At 55.2% G+C, this 22,929-nt stretch overlaps 1 protein-coding gene across 1 annotated transcript in view; it reads right to left on the bottom strand.

The window, feature by feature from the left end:
- The window catches only part of KALRN (kalirin RhoGEF kinase), a 288,617-nt gene that overhangs the window by 26,945 nt on the left and 238,743 nt on the right, over positions 1–22,929 (bottom strand). Inside the window, exons 39-51 of the mRNA XM_038752830.1 lie at positions 18,757–18,823; positions 17,925–18,028; positions 15,875–15,944; positions 15,643–15,729; positions 15,248–15,340; positions 15,055–15,105; positions 14,495–14,572; positions 13,179–13,367; positions 11,715–11,886; positions 10,181–10,419; positions 6,802–7,010; positions 2,211–2,337; positions 39–98 (exon numbers count right to left, since the gene is read on the bottom strand). Of these exons, the coding sequence (XP_038608758.1) occupies positions 39–98; positions 2,211–2,337; positions 6,802–7,010; positions 10,181–10,419; positions 11,715–11,886; positions 13,179–13,367; positions 14,495–14,572; positions 15,055–15,105; positions 15,248–15,340; positions 15,643–15,729; positions 15,875–15,944; positions 17,925–18,028; positions 18,757–18,823 (1,546 nt within the window). The remainder of the gene's footprint in view (positions 1–38; positions 99–2,210; positions 2,338–6,801; positions 7,011–10,180; positions 10,420–11,714; positions 11,887–13,178; positions 13,368–14,494; positions 14,573–15,054; positions 15,106–15,247; positions 15,341–15,642; positions 15,730–15,874; positions 15,945–17,924; positions 18,029–18,756; positions 18,824–22,929) is intronic.

The following is a 22,929-nucleotide window of genomic DNA, read 5'->3' as shown; positions in this document are numbered from 1 at the left end:
CCATCACGGGGCGAGACTCCACATGGAGGACCCCCTACCTCCATGCTAGTGTTGGGGTCCAGGTCATCACACTCGGAGTCCTCTGAGCTGGGTGCTTCCTGGGGGCCGCGTGTGTCGTGTCGGGAGGGAGGGACAGACAGACAGACACAGAGAGAGATGCAGAGAGAGAGAGAGGGTTGGGGTGGGACCCCAGGCTCCGGGAGATGGGCACCCGGTCAGACCCATGGCTTAGTTTCTTGCCCCTCAGCGGTCGCCGAGGAGGGGACGCCTGGCTGAGAAGGACCAAAGGGGGGTCACGGTGGCCGTGGCCAGCCTGGGTGGGGGCCGGATTCAGGGCAGGGTTACTTCCATCGGCCAGAGTCCCAGACCACCCACTTCCACAGCCCTCAGGTCCACTGACTTCAGGCCCAAAGGCCGTAGAGCCGGGACAGGTGAGGAGCCGGTAGTGGCAGTGCGGCCCAGGGGGAAGCGCACAGGGCAAGGCCTCACAATTCATTCATTCATTCATTTGATCGTATTTATTGAGCGCTTACTGTATGCAGAGCACTGTACTAAGCACTTGGGAGACCACTGGGGTTCACACTGTACCACTTCCCAGGGTACTAAATATTTCTGCCCTTGATCAGAGGACTGTGTTTGGGAATGGGGAAACCTAATGTGGGGAAAGAGACCCCCACAGAGGATTGGAAGATCCATCCTACCTTTCTATGGGATATAAATATACTATTACTCTATTTATTTATTTATTTATTACTCTATTTATTTATTTATTATTACTCTATTTATTTATTTATTTATTATCACTCTATTTATTTTACTTGTACGTATCTATTCTATTTATTTTATTTTGTTAGTATGTTTGGTTTTGTTCTCTGTCTCCCCCTTTTAGACTGTGAGCCCACTGTTGGGTAGGGACTGTCTCTATATGTTGCCAATTTGTACTTCCCAAGCGCTTAGTACAGTGCTCTGCACACAGTAAGCGCTCAATAAATACGATTGATGATGATGATAATAATAATTATGGCATTTGGTAAGAGCTTACTATGTGCCAGGCACGTACTAAGCACTGGGGTAGATACAAAGAAATTGGGTTGGACACAGTCCCTGCCCCACATGGGGGTCACAATCTTCAGCCCCATTTTATAGATGAGGTAACTGAGACCCAGAGAAGTGAAGTGACTTGTCCAAGACCACACAGCAAATGAGTGGTGGAGGTGGGATTAGAACTCATGACCTTCTGACTGCCAGGCCCTTGTTTTATCCACTATGCCATGCTGCTCCTCTGCTCCTCCGGGCCTTAGTTTCCTCCTCTGTCCGAGGGGGAGACGACCCTGCCCTCCCTCTTAGACTCTGGGACCAATGGAGGATGGAGACACTGCCTTCCACTTAGTAGAGGAGCAGTGTGTTGTAGTGGCCAGAGTCTGGGCCTGGGAATCAGAAGGTCATGGGTTCTAATCCAGACTCCGCCACTTGTCTGCTGTGTGCTCTGGGGCAACTCACTTCACTTCTCTGTGCTTCAGTTCTCTCATCTGTAAAACGGGGATTAAGACTGTGAGCCCCATGTGGGACAGGGACTGTGGCCAACCCGATTAGTTCATATCTATCTCCATGCCTGGCACATGCAAATACCATAATTATTATTATTATTATTATTACAAGTGCTCTGCACATAGTTACTGCTCAATAAATCCCCCCTTTAAACTGTAAACTCTCTGTGGGAACGGAATGTGACTATCATTGTACTGTGCTTTCCAAAGCACTTAGTAAGTGCTCTGCATATCCCCCCTCCATTCCCCCCATCTTACCTCCTTCCCTTCCCCACAGCACCTGTATATATGTATATATGTTTGTACATATTTGTTACTCTATTTATTTATTTATTTCACTTGTTCATATCTATTTATTTTATTTTGTTGGTATGTTTGGTTTTGTTCTCTGTCTCCCCCTTTTAGACTGTGAGCCCACTGTTGGGTAGGGACCATCTGTATATGTTGCCAACTTGTACTTCCCAAGCACTTAGTACAGTGCTCTGCACACAGTAAGCGCTCAATAAATACGATTGATGATGATGATGATATGTCAAGCGCTCAATAAATACAATTGACTGACTAAATATGATTAATTGATGGATTGATTGCGAGCCATCTTGCGTGGGGAGGGTCCCGCCCCCCCCAACTCCTGCGGGAGAGCAGGCTGGGGGCCGTACTCACTCTGATGGGGGGCGTTTCGGCCAGGGGCTCCTTGGGTTTCCGTGGTGCGCCGGGGGCTCCGCTCTTGCCCACGCTGTCCTTCTCCGCCTGCTTCCTCACGCGCAGAGTGTGCCAGGAGCACGACTTCCTGTGGTGCCAAGAAACGTGGTACCTGTCATCCTTCTGCTCGGAGCTGGGGTGGGGGTGGGGGGGGCGGGCCGCCCCCACCCGCCCCGGGGGGCTTCCGCGTCTGCTGCCAGGCTGGCCCAGGGGGGCCAAGGGGGCCGGGGGCCGGGGGACTGCTCGGAGCAGCAGCCGTGTCCAGGGTGCAAACTGACGTGGGGAGCGAGGCGGAGGTGCCCCTCGCCTCCAAGTGACCAGTTGGCCCAAGAGCAGGAATTCTCAGCCACCTGGGATCAGGGGAGCCAAGGAGGAGAAAGGCGGGGGCAAAGGGAGGGCCAACTGCTGCCCTGCCGTGGCATTGCTCCCACTGCCTTGCCCTCTCTGGTCATGATGGTGCCTTCGCTGCCCTGCCCTGCCATGGCATTGCCCTCGCTGCTAAAGCCCTCCACCCCCTTGCCCCCTCCTACCTCACCGCACTTCTCTCCTTCTGCAACCCAACCTGTTCACCTCACTCCTCTAGTGCCAACCTCCTCACTGGGCCTCAATCTCGCCTGTCTCGCCGCCTAACCCTGGCCCACGTCCTGCCTTTGGCCTGAAACGCCCTCCCTCCTCAAATCCGACAGTGACTCTCCCCCAACTTCAAAGCCTTATCGAAGACCCACCTTCTCCAAGAGGCCTTCCCAGACTAAGCACCCCCTTCCTCATTTTCACTCCCCTCTATGTCGCCCTGACTTGCACCCTTTGTTCGTCCCCCTTCCCAGCCCCACAGCACTTATGTCCAGATCCGTTATTTATTGATTTGTATTGTTGTTTATCTCCCCACCTCCAGACTGTCAGCTCATGGGCAGGGAATGCGTCTGTTTAGTGTTATGCTGTACTCTCCCAAGTGGATAGTACAGTGCTCTGCACGCAGTAAGCAGTCTTTAAATATGATCGAACGAATGAATGAATGATACTGCCTGTGGTATCCTGCCCTGCCATGGCACCAGGCCCACTGCCCTAGCTACCTTCAGTGCCCTCCTTCCACCTCTAGCTGTAAGAAAGACCAGACAGGGATCGCACACCCCTCCCTCAGCAGCTGGGCTGCATCCACCACCTCGGCCTGTGACTTGTCCGCCCCCCTCGATCCCCCTGATGCCCCCCGGACTGCCCAGAGCCCCTCCCACCCCCCCCCACCCCCCCAAGTAGGACCAGGGAGGGGACGACAAACTACACCACCATGGACTGGGGAGAGGGGAACGGTGCTGGCGGGGTTGGGCGGAACGGGCACAGGCCTTGGCTAAGCCCTTCACAGTTCTGTGCTGCCGTGCTGGCTGAAGGGAGATGTCACTCTGCCCATCCCATCCATCCTGCCCCTGCCCTGATTCTCCCCATCCTGCCCCTCCCACCCATCCTGCCGTGCCTTTCCTCTGCCCATCCCTGCCCCTGACCATCCTGTCTCTCCAGCCTGTCGTGCCCTGTCCCTGCCCATCCTGCCCCTGTTGCCCCTCTGGCCCATCCTGCTCCTCCCGCCTGTCCTGCCCTGCCTTACGTCTGCCTGTGCTGCCCCGCCGGCCCATCCAGCCCTGCCCCTGCCCTTCCTCTGCCAGTCCCCTATATGTAAAATGTTGATTTTAAACCCTGCTAAGGATGAATGTGTTCAGGTCTGTAAAGGGAAAACAGACCCCGCTCCCATCCTCCGTGGGACTCTCTGCTCATCTCAACCCAGGCTTCCTCTCAGGCTTCCACTGGGGCCCGGGGACGCCCCCGGCCCCAGTGACACAACCCCCGAGCCCCTCCTCCAGCTCCTGCCCTGGCCCCACTCCGTGGAGGTAGGGGCCGTAGAGGATTGGGCAGGGCTCTGGGGAGGGGGCGACTGTGGAGAGGGGTTGGGGCAGTCGAGGGGTGAAGTGGGAAGGGAGTGCAGTCCCCTGCCCTGGCCTAGCTCAGCATGCCATGAGAGGAAGGGGCGGAGGAGGGGTGGAGGAGGGATCCCTGAGCCGCCACTTTGAGCCCGTGGATTTGGCACGTCCAGCTCCGGTCCGCAGGGCCCCATTCCCCACCCCTTACCTCCCACCCTACCTCCAGTCGGCAAATGCAGCTAAGGGGCATCCGCCCAACCCTGGCCCACAATCTGGCTCCCGACCTCAGACCCCCACAAGGTGAGCGGGAGGGAGGGAGGGAAGGACAGAGGGATGCCTGCCCTTCTCTGAGCGGGCGCCCTGCTCCCCCCAGCCCCATGGCTGGGGTAAAGGACAGCAGGCATGCAGGGAGGCAGGCGGGCACAGGGGCAGAGGGACCGGCAGGCAGGAGGACAGGGCTGCCATCCAGTTGGGGGCCAGAAGGCCACGGGTCCAGCAGCGGGCAGGGTCACGGCAGGGATTGCCAGCGACAGCCAGCGATAGCCAGTGTGACCCCCCCCCCCCCCCCCCCCCCCCCCCCGGATCTCGGAATTGAGAGAAGCCCAGGGCCCTCTAGGTTGGCGCAGATGGACAAGCACAGACTGAGATGCAGCATGGCCTAGAGGATAAAGCCCGGGCCTGAGAGTCAGGAGGTCATGGGTTCTAATCTCAGCTCCGCAACTTGTCTGCTGTGTGACCTTAGGCAAGTCTCTTCACTTCTCTGGGCCTCAGTTCCCTCATCTGTAAAATGAGGATTGAGACTTTGAGCCCCATGTGGGACAGGGACTGTGTCCAAGCCCATTAGCTTGTACCCACCCCAGTACCTGGCTCATAGTAAGTACTTAACAAATACCACAATTATTATTATTATTATTATTATAGACTGGCCTGGCACAGGCTGGATGGGCATTGGCTAGTCCAGTGAGGGCCACATGGTCACCAGCTGGACTTGCTCAGGGAAGGCTGGACCACATCCTGATTGGGGGGCTTTTTATGATATTTAATTGTAGTATTTGTTAAGCACTTACTATGTGCCAGGCATTGTACTAAGCACTAGGGCAGATCCAAACTTGTCAGCTTGGACACAGTCCCTGTCCCGCGTGGGCCTCAGAGTCTTAATCCCCATTTTACAGATGAGGAAACTGAGGTGCTGAGAAGTAAAGTCACACAGCAGACAAGTGGCAGAACTGGGATTAGAAGCCAGGTCCTTCTGACTCGCAGGCCTGGGCTCTTTCAACTAGGCCTCTATGCTGCTTCTCTGTTGGACTGGCACAGACCGGATTGGCTTGGGGCAGGCTGGATTGGCACGGGTTGGAATAGCCAGCCTGGGCTACGCTGGCACCGGTTAGCCTGGCTGAGGGCAGGCTGGGTTGGAGCGGGATGGGTCAGTTTGGGCTGCCTAAGCTTGCATAGGCTGGACTAGCTTGGGGTGGGCTAGACTGGCACCGGGTGGATGACTGGCACAGGGCAATCTGGACCAGCACGGGCATAGTTTAGACTGGCACAGGGTGGGCTGGACTGGACCGAGTGGACCGGCGTGACCTGGACTGGCAGAGGCCGGGCTGGCTGGACCACCGTCGTCCGGCCTGGGTCACCAAAGGCCAGACTGGCACCGACTGGACTCGGGTGGCATGGGCTGGACTGGCACAGAATGAACTGTACCGGTTGGACTGGCCCAGTTTGGACTGGCAAAGGGTGGGCTGAACCTCCACAGGTTGGATCAGGACGGTCGGGCCCGACTTTGGACCGCCATGGGAGTGGCATGGGGTAGACCCGAATGGATGACTGACCTGTGTTTGCTGCTCTGTCCGCTGGCTGGGGAAGGGGCAGGGGGGGCAGGAAGGGGGGCAGAGGGTCCACTTTCCCACAGGGCAGAAATGGTCAAAAGAACTAAAACCAGCCCTCCCCCGGCCCCGCTCCCCGCCCCATCCCGGAGCAAAAAAAAAAACCATGAGGGGCAGGTCCTCTGGCCCCTGCCCACAGGGCAGCAGGGTGAAGGTTTATTTACACATATGTAAAATAGTACACGGAAACAGCGTGTTACACAACAGCGCCCAAGGGGCCGCGGGACCCCGGCCCGGCAGGGAGGAGGGGTCCCGGGGTAGTGCAAATGTCTGGACGGGAAGCCGCTGGACGGCTGTTGTCGCACACTGACACACGCCCTGGCGGTGTCTGCATCCCCCCGCTCTCGCACGTGTCTCTCACTCTCACCCGCTCTCTCTCTCTCTCACTGACTCTCGCACGCTCCCCTCCTCTGCCTCACGCTGCGGCCCGCGACCCCAGATGACGAGTCTGGGGGTGGGCCGGGGGGCAGGCCCGGACCACGTCTGGGGTCGGGGGGCTGGGGACCCGGCTCTCCACCTTAACCGATGCCCATTAGGGGAAGGGGGTTCAAGGGCGAGCAGGGCCGCTTGGAGAGGGAGGGGGTGGCGGGCGGGAGGGCCGGCTGCGCAGGTGAAGGTGGGAGCACAACCGATTCCACGAGCAGAAGGAAACCGGCCGGCCCACCCCCGTGGGTGTCCGTGGCCGCCGCGGCCGGGGCGGCAGCGGGTCGCCAGGAGGCCGGGAGCTCGGGCCGGGGTCGTGGCGGGCCGCTCCGGGGCACTTACTTGATGGTCCCGTCGCCTGGGTCGGGCGGGGTGGCGGAGGGGGGCCTGGGCCCGGGGCTGGGGGCGGCCGCCGGCTGGAAGGCCGTGCCCGAGCTCAGCTGGCGCCCGCGCTCACCGGCCCGGCTCAGGCCGGCGTCGTGCTCCTGGAGGCCCGCGTGGTCCTGGGCGCCCGGCGGGGCCGGAGCCTCCTCGCAGATGCCCGGGTCGACCTGCCGGGGTGTGGTGGTGAGGGGCGCGGGGTCATTCATTCAGTCAATTGCATCTATTGAGCGCTTACTGTGTGCGGAGCACTGTACCAAGTGCCGGGGAAAGTACAACAATAAACGACGACACTCCCTGCCCATAACAAGCGCACAGTCTAGAGAGAAGCTCACGGTCTAGGGATAATAATCGTGCTTAATAATAATGTCGGTATTTGTTAAGCGCTTACTATGTGCAAGGCACTGTTCTAAGCACTGGGGTAGATACGAGGTGATCTGGTTGTCCCATGAGGGGCTCACAGTCTTCATCCCCATTTTACAGATGAGGGAACTGAGGCCCAGAGAAGTGAAGCATATATGTATATATTTGTACATATTTTTTACTCTATTTATTTATTTATTTATTTTGTTTGTACATATCTATTCTATTTATTTTATTTTGTTAGTATGTTTGGTTTTGTTCTCTGTCTCCCCCTTTTAGACTGTGAGCCCACTGTTGGGTAGGGACTGTCTCTCTATGTTGGCAATTTGTACTTCCCAAGCGCTTAGTCCAGTGCTCTGCACATAGTAAGCGCTCAATAAATACGATTGATGATGATGATGATGATGAAGTGACTTGCCCAAAGTCACACAGCTGACAACTGGAGGAGCCGGGATGCGAACCCACGACCTCTGAATCCCAAGCCCGGGCTCTTTCCACTGAGCCACGCTGCTTCAAGCGCTCACTACGTGCCGGGCACTGTGCTAAGCGCTGAGGTGGATACAAACACAGCGGGTTGGACGCAGTGCCTGTCCCACATGGGGCTCACGCTCTCAATCCCCATTCTACAGGTGAGGTCACTGAGGCCCAGAGAAGTGAAGTGGCTTGCCCAAGGTCACACAGCAGACAAGTGGCGGAGTCAGGATTAGAATCCATGACCTTCTGACTCCCAAGCCCGGGCTCTAGCCACTACACCCCACCGCCTCTCCCCTGGGGAGTCCCCAGATCCCACCCTGTCCTCCACCTCCTCTCCGGGGTGTGAACAGGCCAGGACACACTCGTTGTGTCTTTATACTGTTGTGTTGTTCTCTCCCAAGCGCTTAGTACAGTGCTCTGGACATGGTAAGTGCTCAATAAGCGCAACGGACTGACCAACTGACCTCCCCAGGAGCTCCCCACAGGAATGAGACTGTGACCCCCATGTGGAACAGGGCCTGTGTCCAACCCGATTACCTTGTACCCATTGCAGTGCTTAGAAAAGTGCTTAGAACAAGCGGTGCTTGGCACATAGTAACTGCTTGACCAGTATCAGAATTACTATTATTACTATTTTATTATTATTAGGAGCAGCGAGGCTCAGTGGAAAGAGCCCGGGCTTTGGAGTCAGGGGTCATGGGTTCGAATCCCGACTCCGCCGATTGTCAGCTGTGTGGCTCTGGGCAAGTCACTTCACTTCCCTGGGCCTCAGTTCCCTCATCTGTAAAATGGGGATTAAGACTGTGAGCCCCCCGGGGGACAACCTGATCTCCTTGTAATCTCTCCAGCGCTTAGTACAGTGCTTTGCACATAGTAAGTGCTTGATAAATGCCATTATTATTATTATTATTATTATTATTATTTTTTTTTTATTATTATAGCCCCATGCCAGGCTGGGTAGCACTTTGGGTGGCGATGCCAGCCCCTTTGCCAGTGGGCCTCCGGGCCTGCCCGGCTGCGGATCGGGAGGCTGCCCGGGCGGGCATGGGTGTCCTGGGGGTATCGCACCTGCAGCGGGGAGACCGCACCCCTTCTTCGACGTGCCTCGGCCCAATCGGGGGTCGGGTGGGGACCGGTCCGAGGGGGGCAGTTCGGGGCAATTCCATTGGAGTAGATCATCATCATCATCATCAATCGTATTTATTGAGCGCTTACTATGTGCAGAGCACTGTACTAAGCGCTTGGGAAGTACAAATTGGCAACACATAGAGACAGTCCCTACCCAACAGTGGGCTCACAGTCTAAAAGGGGGAGACAGAGAACAAAACCACACATACCAACAAAATAAAATAAATAGGATAGATATGTACAAGTAAAATAAATAAATAAATAGAGTAAAAGATATGTAGATGGTCCTCGAGGTGCCCAGTACATCACTCTTCCCAACTCAGGAACCCCGTACAATGCTCTACCCACAATGGGTACCTAGTACAGTGCTCTGCACACAATAGGGGGCCCGGAACAGTGTTCTAAATAGAGCAGGCACCTAGCACAGCACTCTGCTCCTGGTACAGCTCTCTGCCCACAGCGGGTACCTAGTACAGCACTCTGCGCACAGTAGGCTCCTAGTGGAGTGCTCTGCACACCAAAAACGTCCAATCGGACTTAGTATAGTTCTCCATTCATTCATTCATTCATTCATTCAATCATATTTATTGAGTGCTTACTGTGTGCAGAGCACTGGACTAAGCGCTTGGGAAGTACAAGTTGGCAACATATAGAGATGGTCAATCAATCAATCGTATTTATTGAGCGCTTACTGTGTGCAGAGCACTGTACTAACAGCTAAGTTGTTGGTCCCTACCCAACAACAGGCTCACGGTCTCCATTCGTGGTAAACGCTCAATAAATATGACCGATTGATTTAGACGCTGACTGACCTGAGCACCCTCGAGGAAAGGTTCCCCCAACTCCCTCCTCCGGAAATGAAGCGATTCCCAAACTGGCCCAGTTGCCGGGACCCCAGGAGGTCCCCCTCGCCCCCCTCTCCATCCCCCCCATCTTACCTCCTTCCCTTCCCCACAGCACCTGTATATATGTTTGTACATATTTATTACTCTATTTTACTTGTACATATCTATTCTAATTATTTTATTTTGTTAGTATGTTTGGTTTTGTTCTCTGTCTCCCCCTTTTAGACTGTGAGCCCGCTGTTGGGTAGGGACTGTCTCTACATGTTGCCAACTTGTACTTCCCAAGCGCTTAGTCCAGTGCTCTGCACCCAGTAAGCGCTCAATAAATACGATTGATGATGATGATGATGTTGTTGCCAACTTGTACTTCCCAAGCGCTCAGTCCAGTGCTCTGCACCCAGTAAGCGCTCAATAAATACGATTGATGATGATCCTTCTCCTCCTCCTGCAGCCTGCTCCAGGATGTCACCCGCCCCAGGCTGCCCGGAAGTCCCTCCCGCTGTCTAACCGCGCGCTCTCCCGCTGCGCACCTCGCTGGGCTCACACGTGTCCGCCGGCTGCTGGAGGTCGAGGCTGGGGCTGCCGTCGGCGGTGGGTTTCTTCAGGGAGGGCAGCGGGGGGCTGCCGTCCATCCCCTTGGCCTGCCGCTCCGGCCCCGGGGGCATTGAGGAGTGGGGCCGGGAGCTGGGCCCGGGGACCCTGCTGACCGGAGTCTTTAGCACAGCGTTGCTACGTTCCTTCCGCTGGTACTCGATGGGCGACTGCAGAGCTGGAAGAGAGAGGGATGGGGAGCACCGGACCCCGTTCAGGCGAGGGCCTCGCCTGTGCATACCCTGTGTGTGCCCACCTCCTTGGGCCTCGTATGTGCCCACCTCCTAATGCGGCCAGGACAGTTTACTGGTATATTATACTGCTTATTGTTATACTATAAGAATGATAATCATAATTATGGTATTTGTTAAGCGCTTACTATGTGCCAGGCACCGTACTGAGCACTGGGGTGAATATGAGCAAATCGGGTTGGACACAGTCCCTGTCCGGTGTGGGGCTCACAGTCTCAATCCCCATTTTTACAGATGAGGGAACAGAGGCCCAGAGAAGTGAAGTGATTCGCCCAAGGTCACACTGCAGGCAAGTGGCAGAGATGGGATTAGAACCCATGACCTTGAGCCCACTGTTGGGTAGGGACCGTCTTTATATGTTGCCAACTTGTACTTCCCGAGCGCTTAGTACAGTGCTCTGCACACAGTAAGCGCTCAATAAATACGATTGAATGAATGAATGAATGAATGACCTTGTGACTCCGAGGCCCGTACTCTAGCCACTACGCCATGCTGCTTCTCGAATAGCGTTGTAGTCTCCCAAGCGCTTAGTACAGTGTTTTGCAGATAGTAAGTGCCCAGTTAATACGATTGTATGAATGAATGAATGAATGGATGAATTAAGCGCTTCGTACAGTGCTCTGCACACAGTAAGCGCTCAATAAATATGACTGATGATGGATAGATGGATGAATGAATACACCCCACCGCTTCTCCCCCGGGGGGGTTCCCCAGGCCCCACCCCGCCCTCCACCTCCCCTCCGGGGTGTGAACGGGCCAGCACACACTCGTCGTGTCTTTTTATTGTTGTGTGGTCCTCTCCCAAGCGCTTAGTACAGTGCTCTGGACATTTTCTAAGCGAGGCCTGGACTCGGCAAATAACCAAGGGTGCGAAGCAGGCCCAGGGCTGGTCGAACTGGCAGCCCGGGCGCATCGCCCGCCGGGCAGCTCCCACCCATGTTAAACGTTTGGTTTGCCAAGCCTGGGCCACGGGGACCCTCCAGTCAGCCCAGCTCTGAGGGGCCGGAGGGGCCAGGGGTGACGGTCACAATGAGTGGAGGTCAGCCCCGGCCCGAGCCCCCGGCCTAGCCCCCGGCCCGAGCCCCTGACCCCGGCCCATCCCCGACCTTCGCCCCTGGCCCGGCCCCGCATCGTTGAGGAAGTGGTGCCGCGTGTCCAGCACCTGGCTGAAGCGTCGAACCCAGGCCCTGGCCCGCCCCGGCCCCCCGCCCTGGCCACGCACCGTTGATGAAGTGGTGCTGAGAGTCCAGCAGCTGATTGATGTCCTGGACCCAGGCATGTCGGATTTCAGGGTTGGCGGCCTGCAGGACGATTCTCTCGGCCGTGTCTCGGTTGAACAGGGCGAACTTGCAGGGGTCTCCATCCACGCTGTCCTCCAGGCTCAGGTGATTCATCTGGGGGGAACCGGGGGGCTTCAGCCGGGGGGCCGAGCCCCGGCGGCCCCGCCCCTCTGCCGGCACAGCGTACATGTGTGGGTGTGTGTATGCACATGGGTGTATGTCAATCAGTCGTATTTATTGAGTGATTACCGTGGGCAGAGCAGTGTACTAAGCACTTGGGAGAGCACAATAGAACAATCTAACAGACACATTCTCTGCCCACAGCGACCACGTGCCGGGGCCTGTGTGCCCTAGTGTGTCTGCATGTGTCCGGTCTTACCCCCGACCCTTAATAATAATAATGATGGCATTTATTAAGCGCTTACTATGTGCAAAGCACTGTTCTAAGCGCCGGGGTAGATACAAGGTAATCAAGTTGTCCCACGTGGGGCTCACAGACTTAATCCCCATTTTCCAGATGAGGGAACTGAGGCCCAGAGAAGTGAAGGGACTTGCCCAAAGTCACACAGCTGACAAGTGGCCGAGCCGGGATTTGAACCCACAACCTCTGACTCCAAAGCCCGAGCTCTTTCCACTGAGCCACGCCTCTTCACCCTCTGGTTTCCCCTATATTTTCCAGCACCCTCTACTCTCCCCCATGCCCCCTGGTTTCCCCCTACATTTTCCAGCCCCCCCAATACCCCCTGGTTTCCCCCACATTTCCCGGCACCAACCGTGCTCCCCAGCAGCCCCTGCACCCCCTCCATTTCCCAGCACCCTCTGGCCTCCCCACCTGCTCCCATGCCCCCGGCACCTCCACATTTCCCAACATCCCTCATCCTTCCCACTAGTCCCCGCGCTCCCTGGCACCCCTACATTTAATTCATTAATAACGGCATTTAAGTGCTTACCACGTGCCAAGCGCTGTTCTAAGCCCGTGGGTCGGTACAAGCAAATCGGGTTGGACACGGTCCCCGTCCCAAGCGGGCCTCAGGGTCTCAATCCCCATTTTACAGATAAGGTAACTGGGGCCCAGAGAAGTGAAGGGACTTGCCAAAGGTCACACAGGAGACACGTGGCGGAGCCGGGATTAGAGGCCCTGACCTCCTGCCTCCCAGGACCGTGCTCAACCTACTAGGCCATGCTGGTTTCCCAGCACCCTCTGTGTTCCTTGGTTTCCCCTAGTCACCCCATGTTCCCTAGTAGCCTCTCTTCCTCCCTGGCAGCCCCTACATTTCCCAGCAATCGCCGTGCTCTCTGGTTTCCCCTTCATTCCCCCGCCTGTGGTGGTCCCCACGTGCCGGCCCACGGCAGTCTCCGTGGCCAGGCCCACGGCGGTCCCCGGGGTACCCCTGGCCATGGGGCACCTTGATGCCGCAGCTGAAGGCATAGGCGGGGGCGAGGGCGGCCTTGCGGAGCAGCTCGCTGACGATGACGATCTGCTCGAAGAGGAAGACGCGGCGCTCCTTGGGCCGGCTCTGCTGCGCTCCCGCGTCCGGCCCCGTCACGAAGAACGTGTCTTGCTGAAGCAGCTTGCCCTGCGCTGGTAGTGGACCCTGCCCACAAACACATAGACACGCACTGAACCGTGGGTGGGGTGGGGCCGCCTGGGGGGCCCTCCCCCTTGCCCACCTACTGGACCCCTCCCCTCCACCCCTTCAGGGCGCTTTGGGGGTGCAGGGGGTGGGGGTGGGGTGCACAGCTTTTGGCTTCGATGAGGATCCAACCCTTTCAGCAGTGGGTCTGACCTGGCCGTCTGGTAACTGCCCTGGGGCTTAGTACAGCGTTTGGCACATAGTAAGAGCCAAATAATAATAATGGCATTTGTTAAGCGCTTACTATGTGCAAAGCACCGTTCTAAGCTCTGGGGGGATACAATGTGATCAAGTTGTCCCACGTGGGGCTCACAGTCTTAGTCCCCATTTTTACAGATGAGGGAACTGAGGCTCAGAGAAGTGAAGTGACTTGCCCAAGGTCACACAGCAGACTTGTGAAGGAGCCGGGATTCAAACCCACGACCTCTGACTCCAAAGCCCGGGCTCTTTCCACTGAGCCGCGCTGCTTCTCATACACGTCTCTGAGTCCAGCGATTTCAATTCTCAGTGCTACCTACGGCCCTCCCAACCCCTGCCCCTGTACTCTTCCGAGCACTTAGTAATAATAATGATGATGATGGTATTTGTTAAGCGCTTACTATGTGTCCAGCACTGTGCTGGGGGACCCCAGACGCCGGGCGTGGGCTGCTCAGCTGCTGCCCCCCGACCCCCGAGTTTGGGGTGACACCCAGGGCACATAATAATAATAATAATAAAAATAATAATAATAATGGTATTTGTTAAGTGCTTACTATGTGCCAGGCACTGTCCTAAGCTCTGGGGTGGATACAAGCAAATCGGGTTGAACACAGTCCCTGTCCCATATCGGGGGTGGGGGGTGGGGGGAGTCACAGTCTCAATCCCCATTTTACAGATGAGGGAACCGAGGCCCAAAGAAGTGAAACGACTTGCCCAAGGTCACCCGGCAGACAAGTAGTGGAGTCGGGATTGGAACCTGTGTTCTATCCACTCTGCCACGCTGCTTCTGGCGCATCATCGGCTCCTCCGTGCCCTGCCCCTCCCCTTGCCCAGGCCCTGCTCCTGCCCCGTCCCTGCCCGGGGGGGAGGGTCTCGACGCCCCGTCCCACCTCGAAGCCCTGCAGCCGGCCGAGGTTCATCATGTCATTGCAGCGCTTGGGGACAAGACACATGAGCTCCACTGCTTCCTGTGGGTCACGGCAAGCAACGTCAGCCCCGCCGGACCCGCAAGTGGGTGGGAGGGGGTTGGGGGACCGGGCCGGGGCTGGGACAAGCTAATAATAATATTAATGAGTAATATTAATAATAATATTTGTGGCATTTGTTAAGCGCTTCCTATGAGCTACGCCCTATACCGAGCGCTGGGGTGGGATACAAGCTAATCGGGTTGGGCACAGTCCCTGTCCCCAGTGGGGCTCACAGTTTTTTACAGATGAGGGAACTGAGGCGCAGAGAAGCCAAGTGACTTGCCCAAAGCCACCCAGCAGACGAGCGAAGGAGGCGGGATTGGAACCCAGGTCCTTCTGCCGCCCAAGCCTGGGCTCTAGCCATTCGGCCACACCGCTTCTCGCTGGGTTGCTGGGGTGGGGCCGGGTCAGGGAGGGGAGGGGACGGGGCCAAGGAGGGCACGGGGAGGATTGATGATTGATTGACTGATGGATTGATTGACCTCTATCTCGGCACAGTCCAGCCCGGCCTTCTCGCTGTATTTCAGGAAATCCTGCAGAGAGGAGGGGATTAAGTGGCCTGTCCCCCACCGGGTCCTTCATCCAAGCCCCCTCACCCTCCCTCCCCACACCCCCCGTACCCCGGCCCGCCTGCCCACCCGCCAGTGCCCTGGTCGTGCCCAGGCCGTGTCCGACCTTGAGCAGCAGCTGGTACTTGGTGATCCTCTGGACGGGCTTGATGAGGAAGTCGCTGAGGCCGAGCCGCTGCCCGAGGTCCCGCTTCACCTCCTGGTAGATGGGCACCAGCGGCTCAGTGGGGCTCGGGGGGCAGGACATGGGGGGAGGGGGACCCCGGGCTGACAGCGGGATCGGGCCACGGAGGTGGCGGGGCAAGGTCACCGAGGGTCTGGGGGAGGGTGGCGGGGACAGAAGGGCCAGGGCCACGGAGGGTGAGGGGATGGGGCCGAGGTCACAGAGCAGGGCAGACCTCGGGGGCCATAGCGGCCTTCTACCATGCCCACCGTGCCAAGCCCCTACCCTGGGGAGCCTCTCCGAACCCCCACGGCCCCCCGTCCCCGGAGGCCGCCCACCTCGAAGTAGGCGTCGAACTCGGCCACGAGGTGCTCGGAGCGCGGCTTGTTCTGGCAGTACCACACGTACATGTGCAGCCTCCGCTCCTGGAAGACGAGGCGGCCCTGCCCGGTCAGGACATGCGCCCACCCCGGGACCCCCAACCCCAGCTGGGGGAGGGACAGGAGGGCAGAGGGGCCGGCGGCGGGGGGGGCAGGGAGGTCGGAGGACGACGACGGGGACCCCACTCACGTGCTTGATGAAGAGCCGCGCTAACCGCTCGGGCTCCTGAATGCACTTCTCCAGCTCCGCCAGGAAGAAGCTGTGAGGAAATGACAAGGACGGCGCGGGATCTTTACGCCGGCCTGTTCCGCTTCCCGCCCACACTACTGCTGCGGGCCGGGCACCGGCGGTGGGCCGACCGCTGTGCTGGGCTCCTACTTTGTGCAGAGCACTGGGCTGGGCGCCTGCTGTGTACTGAGCGCTGTGCCGGGAGCCTGTGCAGAGCCTCTGCTTCTGGTCTGGAATTCCCTCCCTCTTCATATCCGCTCCCCCGCCTTCAAAGCCATAAGAGCACACCTCTTCCAAGATGCCTTCCAAGGCTAAACTTTCATTTCCTCGTCTCCCACTCCTTTCTGCGTTGCCTTTGCCCTTGCACAGAGAAGCAGCGTGGCTCAGTGGAAGGAGCCCGGGCTTTGGAGTCAGAGGTCATGGGTTCAAATCCCGGCTCCGCCAATTGTCAGCTGACTTTGAGCAAGTCACTTCACTTCACTGGGCCTCAGTTACCTCATCTGTAAAATGGGCATGAAGACTGTGAGCCCCCCTGTGGGACAACCTGGTCACCTTGTATCCTCCCCAGCACTTAGAATAGTGCTTTGCACATAGTAAGCGCTTAATAAATGCCATTAAAAAAAAGAATGTGCTTCCTCTATTCACCCCTCCCTCAGCTCCACAGCATTTATGTCTATATCACAAATTTATCATTATTATATTATTATTATTAACAATGATGGTATTTAAGTGCTTACTATGTGCCAAGCACTGTTCTACTATATTAATGTCTATCTCCCCATCTAATAATAATAATAATAATGTTGGTATTTGTTGGTATTTGTTGGTTTGTCAGCGCTTAGAACAGTGCTTTGCACATAGTAAGCGCTTAACAAATGCCAATTATTATTATTATTCATTCATTCAATCGTATTTATTGAGTGCTTACTGTGTGCAGAGCACTGTACTAAGTGCTTGGGAAGTACAAGTCAGCAACATATAGAGACAGTCCCTACCCAACAACAGGCTCACAGTCTAGAAGGGGGAAGACAGACAACAAAACAAAACAAGTTAAGTGCTTACTATGTGCAAAGCACTGTGCTAAGCGCTGAGGGTAGATACAAGGTAACTAGGTTGTCCCACGCGGGGCTCACAGTCTTCATCCCCATTTGACAGATGTGGGAACTGAGGCCCAGAGAAGTTAAGTGACTTGCCCAAGGTCACGCTCCTGACAAGTGGCGGAGCCGGGATTAGAATCCATGACCTCTGACTCCCAAGCCTGGGCTCTTTCCATTAAGCCACGCTGCTTCTCTAGACTGTAAGCTTACTGTGGGCAGGGAACGTGTCTATCGGTTCTGTTGTAGTGTACTCTCACAAACGCTTAGCACATCATCATCATCATCACCAATCGTATTTATTGAGCGCTTACTATGTGCAGAGCACTGTACTAAGCGCTTGGGAAGTACAAATTGGCAACATATAGAGACCGTCCCTACCCAACAGTGGGCGAACAGTCTAAAAGGGGGAGAGCACAGTGCTCTGCACATAGTAAAGCGGTCAATAAACACCATTGATGGATTGGGTGATCCACAGCCTCCTGAAACACTACCTCCTCCAGGAGGTCTTCCCTGATTAACTCCCAACACCCCACAATCCTGCCAGTCCCATGCTCTTCCCACCTTCACAGCCTCCTGAAACTCACCTCCTCCAGGAGAGCTTCCCTGATTAACCCCCAAATCCCACCAAACCACAGCTCTTTGCTTCTTCATTCACCTAATGATCCCCCATCCCCAGGGTTCATCATCAATCATCATCATCATCATCAATTGTATTTATTGAGCGCTTACTGTGTGCAGAGCACTGTACTAAGCGCTTGGGAAGTACAAGTTCAGACAGCTTTGGGGAAGGGGGGCAGGGATTGAGGGTTTTTCTCCCAGGCCTCGCATAGCCTGGGGGTCAGGGGTGAGTCCCGGGGGGCACGGGAGGGCACAGGGGTCCCGGATGGGGTGCGTCCGGGCTACCCGGCACTCACTCTGTGTGCCAGTCGCACAGCTGGTGGATGTTGCCGAAGACGATCTTGTCTTTCCCCCGCATGGCCTCCGGGACCCCCTTCTCCTCCATCCGCTGCATGAAGCCCTGGGTGGTGGGGAGGCAGGGGTCGGGGGGTGAGCTTGGGGGCGAGCTCGGAGTGGGGGTGAATAAATCAATCAATCAATCGTATTTATTGAGCGCTTACTGTGTGCACAGCACTGTACTAAGCGCTTGGGAAGTCCAAGTTGGCAACATATAGAGACGGTCCCTACCCAACAGTGGGCTCACAGTCTAGAAGGGGGAGACAGAGAACAAAACCAAACATACTAACAGAATAAAATAAATAGAATAGATATGTACAAGTAAAATAAATAGAGTAATAAATATGTACAAACATATATACATATATACAGGGTGAAGCCCGAGGGCAGATGGGCTGAGGGCAGGGGAACTGTGGATGGGGAGGGTCTCAGTGGGGGGCACAGAGGAGGAGGGTCATGGATGGGGAGGACAGGCGGGGGGCATGGACGGGGAGGGTCATGGGCATGCATTCAGTCATTCATTCACTCTGAGCACTTACTGTGAGCAGAGCACTGTACTAAGTGCTTGTCACAGTCTAGAGGTCAGGAGGGGAGAATAGGTGGAGGGAAGAGATGGGGCATCCTGGGGCTGGAGGTTGGCGGGGGGTGGAGGGGGAGGTCTGCGCTGTGGATGGAGGAGGGGGCTCGCTCTGGGGTAGGGGTGGCAGGCCTCTTTTTGTTGTCTGTTCAGAGCCTGGGCTAGGTCCCGGGGGGTGTGGCGGGGGTTGCCCACCTCCTCCTTCCCGTGCTCACCTGTACCACTATGCCCAGGTCTTTGACGTAATCCTTTTCCGTCTGCACCAACTCATTGAGGACGAACCTAGGGATCGGAGGGGGGTCAGAGGGGAGGATGGGCAGGGCTGGTAGTGGGCCCAGCACAGGGGGATGGGTCTCGCCCCAGGTCTCACGCAGCCGGGCCGGGGTCAGGCCGGGAGCAGGGACCCTTGCCCACGACCTGCCCCAGGGCCTGGAGCCCCCTCCTCCTTCACATCCCACTGCCCTCCCCAGCTTCAACGCCCTCCTAAAATCCCATCTCCTCTACGAGGCCTTCCCTAAGTTCTCATTTCCTCTTCTCCCACGCCCCTCTGCTTTGCACTTGGATTTTCTCCCTTTAGTCCCCCTCCCTCAGTCCCACAGCACTTAAGTCCATATCCATAATTTATTTATTTAATAATAATAATAATAATAATAATAATGATGGCATTTATTAAGCACTTCCTATGTGCCAAGCACTGTTCTAAGCACTGCGGGTGATACAAGGTAATCAGGTTGTCCCACTTGGGGCTCACAGTCACAGATGAGGGAACTGAGGCTCAGAGAAGTGAAGTGACTTGTCCAAGGTCACACAGCAGACAAGTGGCAGAGCTGGGATTAGAACCCATGACCTTCTGATTCCCAGGTCCATGCTCTGCCCACTAAACTGTGCTGCTTCCCCCAATTAAGATTAAGACTGTGAGCCCTAAGAGGAACAGGGACCGAACCCAACCCAATTATCTTGTATCTACCCCAGCTTTAGAACAGTGCCTGGCCCAGAGTAAGTGCTTAACAAATACCATTATTATTATTATGGGCAGAATAATAATAATAATGGCATTTATTAAGCGCTTACTATGTGCAAAGCACTGTTCTAAGCACTGGGGTGTTTACAATGTGATCAGGTTGTCCCATGAGGGGCTCACAGTCTAAATCTCCATTTTACAGATGAGGTAACTGAGGCACAGAGAAGTTAAGCGACTTGCCAAAAGTCACACAGTTGACAGGTGGCGGAGCCGGGATTAGAACCCATGACCTCTGACCCCCAAGCCCGGGCTCCTTCCACTGAGCCACGCTGCTTTATTAACAACTGCTTCCCCCTCTGGACTGTAATCTCCTTGTGGGCAGGGAATGTGTCTACCAACTCTGCTGTACTGTTTTTTCATTCATTCATGCAATCGTATTTATTGAGCACTTACTGTGTGCAGAGCACTGTACTAAGCAGTTGGGAAGTACAAGTTGGCAACATATAGAGACGTTCCCTACCCAACAGTGGGCTCACAGTCTAGAAGTCTAGAAGTCTTCTCCCAAGCACCTAGTACAGTGCTCTGCACCCAATAATAATAATGATGATATTTGTTAAGCACTTACTATGTGCAAAGCACTGTTTTAAGCACTGGGGGGATACAAGGTGATCAGGTTGTCCCATGGGGGGCTCACAGTCCGAATCCCCATTTTACAGATGAGGGAACTGAGGCACAGAGAAGTTAAGTGACTTGCCCAAAGTCACACAGCTGACAAGTGGCGGAGTCAGAATTTGAACCCATGACCTCTGACTCCAAAGCCCGTGCTCTTTCTACTGAGCCACGTTGCTTCTCCCAATAAAGGTTCAATAAATACCACTGCTTGATTGGGGGGGATCTTTGTGGGGGAGGCAGAAACTCCTCACCCTGGGCTTCAAGGCTGTCCATCCATCCCCTCTCCCCCTCCTACCTCACCTCCCTTCTCTCCTTGTCCAGCCCAGCCCGCACCCTCCGCTCCTCCGCCGCTAATCTCCTCACCGTTAGGCCTCGTTCTCGCCTGTCCCGCCATCGACCCCCGGCCCACGTCCTCCCCCGGGCCTGGATTGCCCCCAATCCCTCTGCCCATCCGCCAAGCTAGCTCTCTTCCTCCCTTCAAGGCTCTACTGAGAGCTCACCTCCTCCAGGAGGCCTTCCCAGACTGAGCCCCCGCCTTCCTCTCCCCCCTCTCCATCCCCCCCACCTTACCTCCTTCCCTTCCCCACAGCACCTATATATATGTTTGTACGTATTTATTATTCTATTTATTTATTTATTTTACTTGTACATCTCTATTCTACTTATTTTATTTTGTTAATGTGTTTTGTTTTGTTCTCTGTCTCCCCCTTTTAGACTGTGAGCCCACTGTTGGGTAGGGACCGTCTCTATGTGTTGCTGACTTGTACTTCCCAAGCGCTTAGTACAGTGTTCTGCACACAGTAAGCGCTCAATAAATATGATTGATTGATTGATTGATTGATCTTTGGGGGTGGGGGGCTTCCCGGAGGCCAGAGGTGTTTGGTGATGGAGGGTCTGCTCTGTAGAACGTGATTTGATAGCCCCTCCCTCCTGGGCACCCCCGACTCCCACCCCTCCAGGGTCCTAGAGCCTCCTCCTACTAGAGCCCCCCATCCCCTTAGGCCCCTATCAGGGCTTCCTCTCCATTTCCCCCCAGCCACCTGCCCCAGCAGCATCGCACAGTCGATAGAGCCCAGACTGGAAGTCAGAAGGTCACGGGTTCTAATCCCGGCTTCGCACTTGCCTGATGTGTGACCTTGGGTAAGTCACTTCTCTGGGCCTCAGTTACCTCAGCTGTAAAATGGGGATTGAGACCGTGACCACCCCTATATGGGACAGGGACTGTGTCCAACCTGATTTGCTTGTATCATCATCATCAATCGTATTTATTGAGCGCTTACTATGTGCAGAGCACTGTACTAAGCGCTTGGGAAGTACAAATTGGCAACATATAGAGACAGTCCCTACCCAACAGTGGGCTCACAGTCTAAAAGGGGGAGACAGAGAACAAAACCAAACATACTAACAAAATAGCACACATATCTGTCTACCCCCTCTAGACTATAAACTTGCTATGGGCAGGGGACGTCTTGTTTATTGTTGTACTGTACTCTCCCAAGCGCTTAGTATAGTGCTTTGCACACAGTAAGCGCTCAATAAATACAACTGATTGTATTGTACTTTCCCAAGCGCTTAGTATAGTGCTTTGCACACAGTAAGCGCTCAATAAATACAACTGAATGAATAAATAAATTAATTTTATTAATAATAATAATAATGGCATTTATTAAGCGCTTACTATGTGCAAAGCACTGTTCTAAGCGCTGGGGAGGTTACAAGGTGATCAGGTTGTCCCACGTGGGGCTCACAGTCTTAATCCCCATTTTACAGATGAGGGAACTGAGGCGCAGAGAAGTTAAGTGACTTGCCCCAAGTCACACAGCTGACAATTGGCGGAGTCGGGATTTGAACCCATGACCTCTGACTCCAAAGCCCGGGCTCTTTCCACTGAGCCACGCTGCTTCTCTTAAATTAATTAATCTTAATTAATGCCCCAATTAATGGATTGGGGGGGGTGTTGGGGGTCCACAGGAGCCCCCAACTCTTGGCCACTGGGGTGGGGAGAGTCCAGCATCAGTCTTATCCTCGGCTCACCTTTCTTCTTCAACCCCCATATTCAGTCACCAAATCCCATCAGTTCAACCTTTACGACATCATTAAAATCCATCCTATCCTTCCCATCCAAGCTGATCCAAACTTTTATCCTCTCCAGCCCTATCTCTTGCATCAGAGAAGCAGCGTGGCTCAGTGGAAAGAGCCCGGGCTTTGGAGTCCGAGGTCATGGGTTCAAATCCCGGCTCTGCCAACTGTCAGCTGTGTGACTCTGGGCAGGTCACTTAACTTCTCTGAGCCTCAGCTGCCTCATCTGTAAAATGGGGATTAATACTGTGAGCCCCACGTGGGACAACCTGATGACCTTGTATCTCCCCAGTGCTTAGAACAGTGCTTTGCACATAGTAAACGCTTAATAAATGCCATTATTATTATTATTACATCAGACACAGTCCACATTCCACATGGGGCTCACAGGGTAAGTAGGAGGGAGAACAGAGATTGAATCCCCATTTTACAGATGAGGGAACTGAGGTACAGAGCAGTGAAGTGACTTGCCCAAGGTCACACAGCAGACAAGTGGCAGAACCAGGATTATTATCATTAATAATGATAATTATTATTATGGTATTTGTTAGGTGCTTACTATGTGCCAAGCACTGTTCTAAGCACTGGGGTAGATCCAAGGTAATCAGGTTGTCCCACTTGGGGCTCAGAGTCTTAATCCCCATTTTACAGATGAGGTAACCGAGGCACAGAGAAG

This window comes from Tachyglossus aculeatus, chromosome 1, assembly GCF_015852505.1.
Source record: "Tachyglossus aculeatus isolate mTacAcu1 chromosome 1, mTacAcu1.pri, whole genome shotgun sequence".
In the NCBI taxonomy this organism is placed as follows: domain Eukaryota; kingdom Metazoa; phylum Chordata; class Mammalia; order Monotremata; family Tachyglossidae; genus Tachyglossus; species Tachyglossus aculeatus.
Note: the sequence above shows the minus strand (reverse complement) of the source record. Positions and strands in the feature narration are given on the sequence as shown.